A 12,903-nucleotide genomic window follows, 5' to 3' on the forward strand; every position below is an offset into this window, starting at 1 on the left:
ACCGGTCTAATGTCCATTGCTTGTGTTTCTTGGCCCAAGCAAGTCTCTTCTTATTGGTGTCCTTTAGTAGTGGTTTCTTTGCAGCAATTTGACCATGAAGGCCTGATTCACGCAGTCTCCTCTGAACAGTTAATGTTGAGAGGTGTCTGTTAATTGAACTCTGTGAAGCATTTATTTGGGCTGCAATCTGAGGTGCAGTTAACTCTAATGAACTTATCCTCTGCAGCAGGTAACTCTGGGTCTTCCTTTCCTGTGGTAGTCCTCATGAGAGCCAGTTTATCATAGCGCTTGATGGTTTTTGCAACTGCACTTTAAGAAATATTAAACGTTTTTCTGGATTGACTGACCTTCATGTCTTAATGTAATGATGGACTGTTGTTTTTCTTTGCTTATTTGAGCTGTTCTTGCCATAATATGGACATGGTCTTTTACCAAATAGGGATATCTTCTGTATACCATCCCTACCTTGTCACAACACAACTTATTGGCTCAAATGCATTAGGAAGGAAATCAATTCCACAAATGAACTTTTAACAAGGCACACCTGTTAATTGAAATGCATTCCAGGTGACTACCTCATGAAGCTGGTTGATAGAATGCCAAGAGTGTGCCAAGCTGTCATCAAGGCAAAAGGTGGCTACTTTGAAGAATCTGAAGTATATAACATGATTCCATGTGTTATTTCACAGTTTTGATGTTTTCATAATTTGTCTCCAATGTAGAAAATAGTAAAAATAAAGAAACCCTTGAATGAGTGGTGTGTCCAAACTTTTCACTGGAGATTATTTCATTTTCAAATAACCAAAAGTGAGAGGTTGTGATCTGAAGAAAGGGAAAAAGGCCATTCTTGAACATGCGGTGAGAAATTCTTACTAATCTGCTAGAGAACCAGTTCAGATTTAAGTATAACTTTTGTTTGACTAAAGCCTTTAGTGAGAGATTTAATGCTTTAACATTTAATCATTTCTGCCCTCCGAATTCATATTCATTATATAAATAGGCCCATTTAATTTTGTCTGGCTTGACATTCAAAATAAAATGGAATATTTTTTGCTCATATAATAAAATAAAAAAAGATGCTAGGTGTAAGCAAGGCCATAAGCAAATAGGTAAACTGGGATAGGACTAAAATGTTAAATCAGGTGATTTTTCCACAAATAGACAGATATTTTCCTTTCCATGGTAGCAAGAGCTTATCTATTTTTGTTAACTTTTTATAAAAATGTATTGTAGTGAGATAATTTCTTTTGGGATATGAATACCGAGTATGTCCACTTCACCATCATACCATTTTATTTGAAAACACATGAATGTAAAAGTTGTATTTTTTTATGATCTAATACGTAACTTATCAGAATGTTGTTGTAATCCAGAAAGGTTTGAATAGTTGTCTAGATCATCTATGAGGCTGTGGAGGGACATTTGCCTTTTTGGCAACCTACCCTGTGAGAGGGAATATCATCATATATTTCATCAAATCTGACTAACCCAGTGCACTGCTTGCTATGAATTCTATTGGAGGGTGTTTGCATGGTTATGTAAAAATACACACCCCTGACTCTCACACAAAACCTATACACATTCCCATACAGTGCAATCGGGAAAGTATTCTGACCTTCACTTTTTCCACATTTTGTTACATTACAGCCTTATTCTAAAATGTATTAAATATTTCCTCAATCTACACACAATAACCCACAATGACAAAGTGAAAACAGGTTTTTAGAAATGTTTGCAAATGTATTAAAAATATTTACCTAAGTATTCAGACCCTTTGCTATGAGAATCAAAATTGAGCTCAGGTGCATCCTGTTTCCATTGATCAACCTTGAGATGTTTCTACAACTTGGAGTCCACCTGTCGTAAATTCAATTGATTGGACATGATTTGAAAAAGCACACACCTGTCTATATAAAGGTCCTACAGTTGACAGTGCATGTCAGAGCAGAAAACAAGCCATGAGGTTGAAGGAATTGTCCGTAGAGCACCGAGACAGGATTGTGTCAAGGCACAGATCTGGGGAAGGGTACCAAAATATTTCTGCAGCATTGAAGATCCCCAAGAACACAGTGGCCTCTGTCATTCTTAAATGGAAGATATTTGGAACCACCAAGACTCTTCCTAGAGCTGCAGCCTTCCCTGTGGCTCAGTTGGTAGAGCATGGTGTTTGCAACGCCAGCATGGTGTGTGCAACGCCAGGGTTGTGGGTTTGATTCCCACGGGGGGCCAGTAAAATTGTATGAAATGTATGCATTCAGTACTGTAAGTCGCTCTGGATAAGAGCGTCTGCTAAATGACTAAAATGTAAAAGCTGGCTGCCTGGCCAAACCAAGCAATCGGGGGAGAAGGGCCTTGGTCAGGGAGATGGCCAAGAACCCGATGGTCACTCTGACGGAGCTCCAGAGTTCCTCTGTGGAGATGGGAGAACCTTCCAGAAGAACAACCATCTCTGCTTTATTCCACCAATCAGGCCTTTATGGTAGAGTGGCCAGACAGAAGCCACTCCTCAGTAAAAGGCACATGACAGCCCACTTGGAGTTTGCCAAAAGGCACCTAAAGGACTCTCAGACCATGAAAACCAAGATTGAACACTTTGGCCTGTATGCCAAGCATCACATCTGGAGGAAACCAGGCACCGCTCATCACCTGGCCAGTACCATCCCTACGGTGAAGCATGATGGGGGCAGCATCATGCTGTGGGGATGTTTTTCAGTGGCAGGGACTGGGAGACTAGTCAGGATCGAGGGAAAGGTGAATGGAGCAAAGTACAGAGAGATCCTTGATGAAAACCTGCTGCAGAGCGCTCAGTACCTCAGACTGGGGCTAAGGTTCATCTTCCAACAGGACAACGACCCTAAGCACACAGCCAAGACAACACAGGAGTGGCTTCGGGACAAGTCTCTGAATCTCCTTGAGTGGCCCAGCCAGAGTCTGGACTTGAACCCGATCGAACATCTCTGGAGACCTGAAAATAGCTGTGCAAAGACGCTCCCCATCCAACCTGACAGAGCTTGAGAGGATCTGTAGAGAAGAATGGAAGCAACTCCCCAAATACAGATGTGCCAAGCTTGTAGCGTCATACCCAAGAAGAGTCGAGGCTGTAATTGCTGCCAAAGGTGCTTCAACAAAGTACTGAGTAAAATAAGTCTGAATAATTATAAAAATTTGATATTTCAAAAACCTGTTTTTGCTTTGTCATTGAGGTATTGCGTGTAGATTGATGAGGAGAAAAAAAACAATTTAATTAATTTTAGAATAAGGCTAACGTAACAAAATGTGGAAAAAGTGAAGGGGTCTGAATACTTCCAAATGCACTGTACACTACATATACACCTACACAAACACACACACACACACACTTCTGCAGTCATCATATGCTGCTGCTACTCTTCTTTATTTTACTCTTTATCATCTATCCTGATGCCGAGTCACTTTACCCTGCCTTCATTTGCATATCTACCTGAAATACTGTACCTCATACCCCTGCACATTGATCTGGTACTGGTATTCCCTGTATATCGCTCCATTCTTGTGTATACTCCTCGAGTTACAATATTTTACTATTATTTAATGTTTTACTCTGCATCGTTGAGAAGGGCTGGTATGCAAGCATTTCACAGTAAAGTCTACACCCATTGTATTCGACGCATGTGACAAATAATAATGTGATTTGATTTATCCCAGGCCAGATTCACATTTAAAGGCTAAATGAAAAATGATATTTTCCAAAAGGTAACAAAAATATCAAAATACAGTCAACTTGATCATTTACATTCTTACAAACCATGAAAAAAAACCTGCTGAACATGTTCGAACTTACCACCTGAAAATGACTTACCTACTGGCTGTTTACTAGCTCAATAACAATATGTTCATCCATTATCTTTCAGCAGGATCAAGAAAATTCAAGCCATTAGACAGTCATGGTCAAGGTGGGTTGCCCACGTCAAGAACTAGGGCATGTCAGTATGTCTACTATTGCGCTATTTCTCAAATTCATGGGTTTAGAGAGAAGCACTTCTCCATGCCTGTCGGATCTGTTTCCATGGAGTCCCGAGAACGGAGGCAGCGATGAAGAAAAACACCAAGATGAGGCCCTTGGCCAGAGACAGGGAGTACGACTCACCTGGAGGTAGAGGGGTGGAGGGAAAGAGTTAATCCTACTGTCATCATCCAGTTAGCATATTTAATTAGTCACATTTTGGGACAGCAGTCTCACCTGTATAATACCTGGTGAGGGGGAAGGCAAGCTGGGGCCAGCACACATCGTTCCTGTCGCAGTCATACTCAGTAAAGTTCATCTGAAACCTGAAGGACACCAGGGCAGAACCACATCAGAGTTTTATTCACTGCACTTATCAACTGTTCAACATAGTCAGGAAACCTTATACTGAGGCTATATTTAAATTCTCAGGGCTTTAGCCTTTCAGGGATCACCTGGTTTTGGCTGGTCCTGTGTTGATGGAGATATCAGTGAAGGTGATGGAGGAGGTGACAGGAAAAGTCTGAATCCCAGTCAGCTGCAGACAGGGGTCACCTCCTCCACACTCAAACTTCCAAGTGGACACATGGTCACTGTGGAGAGGCAACACCCACATCAACGACAGTGGAGTAAACAAGGAGGACTTTATTCAATCACACATCCAATCAATGCATTGTAAGGGCCCTTCCTGAGTATGAACAGAAGGTCAGCACAGACAGAAAGGAAAGATGTTTGTGATGGCAATGGACAGTGTTGTAGGCTGTTGCCACATACCTGACTTCCACTGCTTGTATCTCCCGCTGAGGCAACCCCCCCACCACCCCTGTCACAATGCTCCTAACGTGGATGTGCCGGTGGGAGGGAATCCCAGAACATATTCCAATACCACCACCCACAGGCTGGTTGGAGTTCAGTTCTACAACTGTTGGTTATTCAGTGTGTTGAACACAGAAGTGGAATTGAAGCAAGCAACAAAACCAAAATAATGAATTAATAGGGTGAATATTTTGGCTAATATTTAGATGAATTTAACAGTTAAAGTTTGAAAGGTTTCTACTCACAGCTAATGTTCAACCAGTCAGTCAGGTTCAGAACATCTGGGTCTCCATTCCTCGCTATGTGTGTTGCTGTGCTCAGTGCCCTCTGAAGAGAGGCCACATTCTGACTAGCAGAGGTAAAACATTTTTAAAAAGGAGGTCAAACATTTTACAGGAGACATGGATCCTTTCCATTTGCAGGCATGCAGCTGTAATTTTATCAACTCCAGCAATGCTATTTATCTGTGTGTGTGTGTGTTTCTAAGTTGTATTGTCACATGCACACAGGATACAGTATGTGTAAAACAGTACCGGACACACTCTTTTTACACGACTTCGATACAAATAGATTTTCGTAGCAGGTTAGGAGAGCATTTTCATTAACCCTAACCCTTTTCCTAACCTTAACCTCAGTCTCCTAACCTGCTACGTTAATTCTCCTAACCTGCTATGAAAAAGTCACTTCAGTATGGAAGTGGCATGAAAATCGTTTTTTTGTGTATCCAGTGACTCACCTGAGCAGGCTACATTGGGTCAGGTTCTGTAGGCTCACAGGTAACAGACATCCTGCAGTTGAGTTCTCCCCAAATAGTACTATTCTCCCCTCAGAGGCACACAGTCCACTGCTTACTGAAAACAGAAATAGAAAAACATGAATACCCATACACTAACAGGCCACGTCATCCAACAGCTGTAACTGCTGGTTCTCACAATAGTCTAATCGAAGTGCCTAAGCTAAAAGATGTAATATATTTTTGATGTGTAGAGTTAAATAATTGAGACCTTTCATAGCCGTTGATTTTCCAGTGCACTATCCATGGTACAAAGACGACCGTTACCTGGCTTCCAAAGATTGACTGGGGTCCTCTGTATGACTGTTCCATTCTCCAAGGTGTCCACAATCCCACCAATCACAGGCCTGCCCACCTGGTAACCTGAGAGATTACACAAGGCTTTGTCTGTAAATCAGTGAAACTAGTCTCATCTTTCTATGTTGCACATTAAGATCCCCATTATGAAATGCTTAGAAGAAGTGTATTAGGTTACACAAACCTGGGTTCCCCGAGTTGGGCTGAGCCAAAGCATCTCCATTCAGAAACACAACTGAATACCTAGCTGTCAAACCCACTGTGAGAGGAAGAGAAACTACAAACACATAAAAGCAGGACAATTATCTGTTAATCATTGACAAATACAACGTCAGCGTTGATAAGGATAATTAATGATACTACAAATACCCAGTAATGCCCAGCATGTAAAAACTAAAAGAAAGAGGCCCTTACCACTAGCAGAAAGGACATTCCCAAGTGTGCGGGTTAGTGTGATATTTGTGAGACCATTCCCTTTCCAGAAGAATTTGTAATCCAAGGCCAAGGTCACATTTTCACACAGCAGTCTGCCATCTTCAGCCACAGGACTCGCGACAAAGGGCCTCAGATCAACAGCCATTTTATCCATGACATCCACTGTGACCACTCCTGAAATGTTTTCCCAATGAGCACACAAAGCAAATCAATCAGAAAAAGTTGAAAAAGTAAGTCATTTTTCTGATCATAGAGAGAGAGACGTACCCCCTTGGCCATCCCAGACTTGCACCCTCAGCTCTGTTGGTGTCGTCTGTAAGGGGGGTCCAGTTGGGCAGGACAGGAGACGGGTCACACACTGCGCTTGGAAGTTTTTCAAAAATGCCACAGGGGCATTATTTACACACTGGCCAACCAGGGAGTTCTGAGGAATTAAGACATAAATTACACATATCAGATGGTATAGAAGACAAAACACTTTGCTTTGAGCCACAGAGACTTCTGACTGTACATTTACAAACACACAGTTTAAACAGAGAGAGAGAGAAAGAGAAAGAGAGAGAGAGAGAGAGAGAGAAAATCAGACACACAAGTCTAACCTGAGGAATGGTGAAATACTGATCACTTATGGTAAAAATGGGATCCCCCTGCTGGTAGATATGGGTGGGCAGTGGAGCTGACAGCACTGGCCTTTGGAAAGATGGCCTGGGCTTTGGTGTGCTGGAGCACGTATAGAAGAAGGCACAACACATATTAGGTTGATGCGGTAAAGGAAATATAGCAAACACAAAAACTCTATCAATTAAGATTGAAGTCTATGTTTATGACAACTGGATTTAGATGGTGTCTCACATTGTGTCCCCTTCATAAAAGAGTCCAAGGAAGGGATTGTTTTCAGGCAGGGAGATGACACAGAGAAATGGAAACCAATCGGGGGCATTTTCAGCAGACTGTGCAATGCACACGTAATCAGGAACTGGAGAAACTTCCCCTCCAAAGGGCCCCGAAAGACACTGGCCCTGAAACAGCTTCAGGGCTTCGGGGGAACAGTCCTGGGGAGACACATGACAGAAACACCATTACCTGATGGACAGACAAAGAGAATCAAAATGTCTACTCTAGCCACAGAGCAAGCAGATTAGTATTTGTAACGATGGATGTAAATACCTTGTCACAGCAGCATCGCACATCACAGGCTCCCACAGTGAGGTCGCAGGGACAGGAGCCCAGGGGCCGGTACACTTGGTTGGGAATTACTGATTTGTTGTCTGACAAAAATGAAAAAGCACTATTAAAAAGGGGGACAACCAGACAAACAAAATATCCCTTGGATTGATTAAAGATACCTACTTTTAAAAAAAAGAGCCAGACTTACCAGACACAGGTTCAGTGGGAAACACCTGGGCATAGATCCTAGCCTGGATTAGCAGTGAGGCCTGAGGTGCGTTCCCCAGACAGGCAGACACACGTAGAGTCTCCAGCACGCACAGTGGCTCAGGACAGCAGTCTGTGTCATTATTATTACCACACAGGAGCAGGCTGCGGTTCAGACTCAGCTGCACTCGCACTGTAGTCTGCCACACAGGGAAAGAGAGAGGTTGCAGGGAGACAGCAATTAAGTGGCAAGAGTAATATCCATGAAGAAAGTTCTGAATGGTGTCAATCGTTTGGTGTCTTTGTGTGTAGACAAGACAATTTGGTTGCTAACAAAATATTTTATGTCTACTTAAACCATGAAAAAGCAGCCCACTTGTGTGGTATGTGGTGCTGCTAAAAGGCCAGGAAGAGGTAGCAGTCATTTTGAGTAGCAGTGGTCAGGGGGGACTCTAGTGCTGAAAAACAGCTCCTGATGAGAGCAATATGTCACACACTTACCTTGCCCACCAACTCCTGTGTGAGAACCCACTGCGTCAGATCGTCTGAGCATGATGGGGTAGGAAGGCGACCTGTCAAAATAAATCCACAAAATGCATGTTATTGCTTACAAAACCCATGCCATGGACAATGACAAGTGCTCATTGACAACACCATGCAAGTAGCTTATTTACCTGAGGCATTGGAGAGCGATAGAGAGCTCAGGGTCAGGGATATGCCAGATGTGTTTCCAAGCAAGAAAGCAGACAATCTAGGTCCAGATGTGACGAGATACGACGGCTGAAAAACTAGGAAAAGGATTGCTTGATGTTAGCCAGGTAACGTTAGCTAAAGTTAGCTAGCCTTAGGGCCACACATCATGTTAGTTGATTGATTGATGGAAAAAGTATGAGAGTTGAATGACTTACCGACATTGCTCTTTGCATCCGTAATCAAAACAATCAGAAGAATGTATGCACATCGACATAAAACACGTGCAGAAAGTATATTAGCCATCGCTGAAAATATCGGTTCACCAGGGAGTCGCCATTTTTACGAGGTGTTGTAGATGTGTCTTGCTATGGCAACGACATATCAACCAATCACAGCTTATACGATGACTTGCTCTCTCGTGCTCCATAGAGGGCATGCTACTGTTCAGACAGCCAACAGCGACGCTTGTGGAGCCGAGTGTGTACTACAAAAACAGACAAACAATCATGAAACTGTGAAAGAAAGCTAACTTCTTGAAGCCAACAATGTTGCAACATGCAACATTATATATAATCTCTGCATGCACTCAAATTAATTTGCAACACAACATGAAAACAAAAGCATAATGTTGCAAAGATGATCTGTTGAGCCAATGTATAATCCTATACACTAGATGGCAGCAATTCATCGTACACTGTTCTGTAACGACAGCTCCAATAGTAGAGTTAAAATGACAAGGAGAAACACAAGGAAGCATGTCCTCTTTCTTTCCAGGGATAAGTTTGAGGCAAAAACATTAGGAATTAGCAAACAATAGTGACTGTTGGATCAGTCGAAGATCAAATGAAAGCTGTACTAGACTGTCTGGTCACTGAGGATAAAATACCCACAGATGTCAGCACTACTTTGAAGCTCTTCATAAACAACATTGATGAGTGCTCAAGGTAAATCTGGTTGGGAAGTGCCTAATGTGCTTTCTCTGGCAGTTGTAGGGAAGTGCATGTGTAGCCTCACCTGTGTATGAATGATGTACTACTGCTTCTGCCAAAAGATCTGGGATTTTGTGGCACAGGCAGTATGTGGTAGTGCAATGACTAGAACGAACTGCAAAAATCACTGAAGCTGGACACTCATATCTCCCTCACTAGCTTTAAGCATCAGCTGTCAGAGCAGCTCACAGATCACTGCTCATGTACATAGCCCATCTGTAAATAGCCCATCCAACTACCTCATCCCCATACTGTATTTATTTATCTTGCTCCTTTGCACCCCAGTATCTCTACTTGCACGTTAATCTTATGCACATCGATCACTCCAGTGTTTAATTGGTATATTGTAATTACTTCGCCACCATGGCCTATTTGTTGCCTTACCTCCCTTACCTTACCTCATTTGCACACACTGTATATAGACTTTTTCTACTGTATTATTGACTGTATGATTGTTTATTCCATGTGTAACTCTGTGTTGTTGTATGTGTCGAACTGCTTTGCTTTATCTTGGCCAGGTCGCAGTTGTAAATGAGAACATGTTCTCAATTAGCTTACCTGGTTAAATAAAGGTAAAATAAAATAAAAAATGTTTTACCCCATAACCACAAGGTTGCTGGTTCAAGCTCTGCAGTGACTGTTCCCATTCAATCACTATGTTGGTGGCACCAGTGGTATATTCTCTGCGGTCTCTGAGTGACTGGTTCAAGCCCAACACTGACTGTTCCTACCATCTTGGAAGAGAGTCTCCGCCAGGAATTTACGACCTGAGATAACAGAACGTGGGTGTAGGAGAGATTGAGAAGCCACGATCTACACCCAGAAAGGGCCACGTCATGACAGTGGTTATTAATTACACTTTGGATGGTGTATCAATAAACCAAGTCACTACAAAGATAAAGACGTCCTTCATAACTCAGTTGCCTGAGAGGAAGGAAACCACTCAGAGATTTCACCATGAGGCCCATGGTGACTTTAAAACAGTTACAGAGTTTATTGGCTGTGATAAGAGAAAACTGAGGATGGATCAACAACATTAACATACACTAAGTTGACTGTGCCTTTAAACAGCTTGGAAAATTCCAGAAAATTATGTCATGGCTTTAGAAGTTTCTGATAGGCTAGTTGACATCATTTGAGTCAATTGGAGGTATACCTATGGATGTATTTCAAGGTCTACCATCAGAATCAGTGCCTCTTCGCTTGACATCATGAGAAAATCAAAAGAATTCAGCTAAGACCACAGAAAAAAAATTGTGGGCCTCCACAAGTCTGGTTCATCCTTGGGAGCAATTTCCAAACGCCTGAAGGTACCACATTCATCTGTACAAACAATAGTACACAAGTATAAACACCATGGGACCACGCAGCCGTCATACCACTCAGGAAGGAAATGCATTCTGTCTCCTAGAGATTAACGTACTTTGCTGCGAAAAGTGCAAATCAATCCCAGAACAACATCAAAGGACCTTGTGAAGATGCTGGAGGAAACAGGTACAAAAGTATCTATATCCACAGTAAAATGAGTCCTATATCGACATAACCTGAAAAGCCGCTCAGCAAGGAAGAAGCCACTGCTCCAAAACCAACATAAAAAAGCCAGACTACAGTTTGCAACTGCACATGGGGACAAAGATTGTACTTTTTGGAGAAATGTAACATTTAACATTTAAGTCATTTAGCAGACGCTCTTATCCAGAGCGACTTACAAATTGGTGCATTCACCTTATAATATCCAGTGGAACAACCACTTTACAATAGTGCATCTAAATCTTTTAAGGGGGGGGGGTTAGAAGGATTACTTTATCCTATCCCAGGTATTCCTTAAAGAGGTGGGGTTTCAGGTGTCTCCGGAAGGTGGTGATTGACTCCGCTGTCCTGGCGTCGTGAGGGAGCTTGTTCCACCATTGGGGTGCCAGAGCAGCGAACAGTTTTGACTGGGCTTAGCGGGAACTGTGCTTCCTCAGAGGTAGGGAGGCGAGCAGGCCAGAGGTGGATGAACGCAGTGCCCTTGTTTGGGTGTAGGGCCTGATCAGAGCCTGAAGGTACGGAGGTGCCGTTCCCCTCACAGCTCCGTAGGCAAGCACCATGGTCTTGTAGCGGATGCGAGCTTCAACTGGAAGCCAGTGGAGAGAGCGGAGGAGCGGGGTGACGTGAGAGAACTTGGGAAGGTTGAACACCAGACGGGCTGCGGCGTTCTGGATGAGTTGTAGGGGTTTAGTGGCACAGGCAGGGAGCCCAGAAATGTCCTCTGGTCTGATGAAACAAAACATAGAACTGTTTGGCAATAATGACCATTGTTATGTTTGAAGGAAAAAGGGGGATGCTTGCAAGCCGAAGAACACCATCCCAACCGTGAAGCATGGGGGTGGCAGCATCATGTTGTGGGGGTGCTTTGCTGCAGGAGGGACTGGTCACAAAATAGATGGCATCATGAAGATGGATAAGTATGTGAATATATTGAATATATTCTATATAATATATTGAATATAAATATAATATATTGAAGCAACATCTCAAGACATCAGTCAGGAAGTTAAAGCTTAGTCGCAAATGGGTCTTCCAAATAGACAATGACCCCAAGCATACTTCCAAAGTTGTGGCAAAATGGCTTAAGGACAACAAAGTCAAGGTATTGGAGTGGCCATCACAAAGGACAGGAAACACACATAACTATATCTCTGAATGTGTACATTTCTCAATTATGGTGTTTGCATCTAATTCTTGTATTAAATGAATGAGCAAAGAGGAAACTATTTGTGAAATGATGTAATGTGATGTTAACCTTTAATGTTGAGAGAATTGTATTCCCTGTAAAGTTTAACTCGTCAGCGGCCACGCCCCCCGTGAGCACAGACATGATCTGGCGTCATGGAACCACCTTTTCTACTGTTACGAATAAAAGCCCCTCCTAAGAAAATCCTCTTCAGACTAAGCAAACCCACAGTGTGAGCTGTGATTGCGAATAGTTAAGACCACGCATACCTCGGTGTAAGCTGAGGTGGCACAGGTTATTGGATTCCTAACCATACCACGTGGAGCATTGACTACATGGCGGGAAATGGTTAAACTCTGACTATCGATCCCTACAGAATAAGAGCAAATCTTAGATACTAACAACAATGACATATGCCGTAAATATGTACTTGAAATTATTCTCGAATGAGCGGCAGTTCATGTGCGAAGGATTAGCATTTCAATGTATATGATTATAGACTGTGTAATGAATCCATTTTGTCTTTCCCGCTCTCTCTGTCCACACCCCCCTTCACTTTGTCCACCAAGCCGTCATATCGGTTTAGCCCACTAGGGAATCTTCACTATCATTGTTAGTAACCAATATCTACTGTTTCTTTGTTTATGCGTTTCTGTGATTATTTAGTTAGTTAGTAAATAAATGATTATTTTTACCCGTCTATCAATAGGTGCCCTTCTTTGTGAGCCATTGGAAAATCTTCCTGGTCTTTGGGGTTGAATCTGTGTTTAAAATTCACTGCTCGACTGAGGGACCTTATAGATAATTG

General features: G+C 42.5%; 1 protein-coding gene across 1 annotated transcript; it reads right to left on the reverse strand.

The window, feature by feature from the left end:
- Positions 1-3,547: 3,547 nt before the first annotated feature.
- Positions 3,548-8,826, reverse strand: tctn2 (tectonic family member 2). The gene is made up of 17 exons (XM_014161207.2): positions 8,606-8,826; positions 8,372-8,485; positions 8,199-8,269; positions 7,699-7,897; positions 7,491-7,591; positions 7,176-7,375; positions 6,923-7,043; positions 6,591-6,747; positions 6,303-6,497; positions 6,073-6,165; positions 5,859-5,954; positions 5,535-5,649; positions 5,044-5,147; positions 4,757-4,904; positions 4,438-4,575; positions 4,220-4,308; positions 3,548-4,126 (listed from the first exon to the last, which is right to left on the reverse strand). The coding sequence occupies exons 1-17, from the start codon at positions 8,691-8,693 to the stop codon at positions 4,005-4,007; spliced, it is 2,151 nt and encodes a 716-aa protein (XP_014016682.1). The 5' UTR covers positions 8,694-8,826; the 3' UTR covers positions 3,548-4,004.
- Between the last annotated feature and the right edge of the window lie 4,077 nt (positions 8,827-12,903).

This window comes from Salmo salar, chromosome ssa20 (genome assembly GCF_905237065.1).
Source record: "Salmo salar chromosome ssa20, Ssal_v3.1, whole genome shotgun sequence".
NCBI lineage: Eukaryota > Metazoa > Chordata > Actinopteri > Salmoniformes > Salmonidae > Salmo > Salmo salar.

Bases quoted from the DNA above. Each gene is read 5' to 3' on its own strand.
- tctn2 (XM_014161207.2), bottom strand. From the start codon at position 8,693: ATGGCTAATATACTTTCTGCACGTGTTTTATGTCGATGTGCATACATT. The intron at 7,898-8,198 runs GTAAGTGTGTGA...CCTGTGTGGCAG, and splicing joins CACAGGAGTTGGTGGGCAAG to ACTACAGTGCGAGTGCAGCT. The intron at 5,650-5,858 runs GTAACGGTCGTC...TTCTGTTTTCAG, and splicing joins AGTCAATCTTTGGAAGCCAG to TAAGCAGTGGACTGTGTGCC.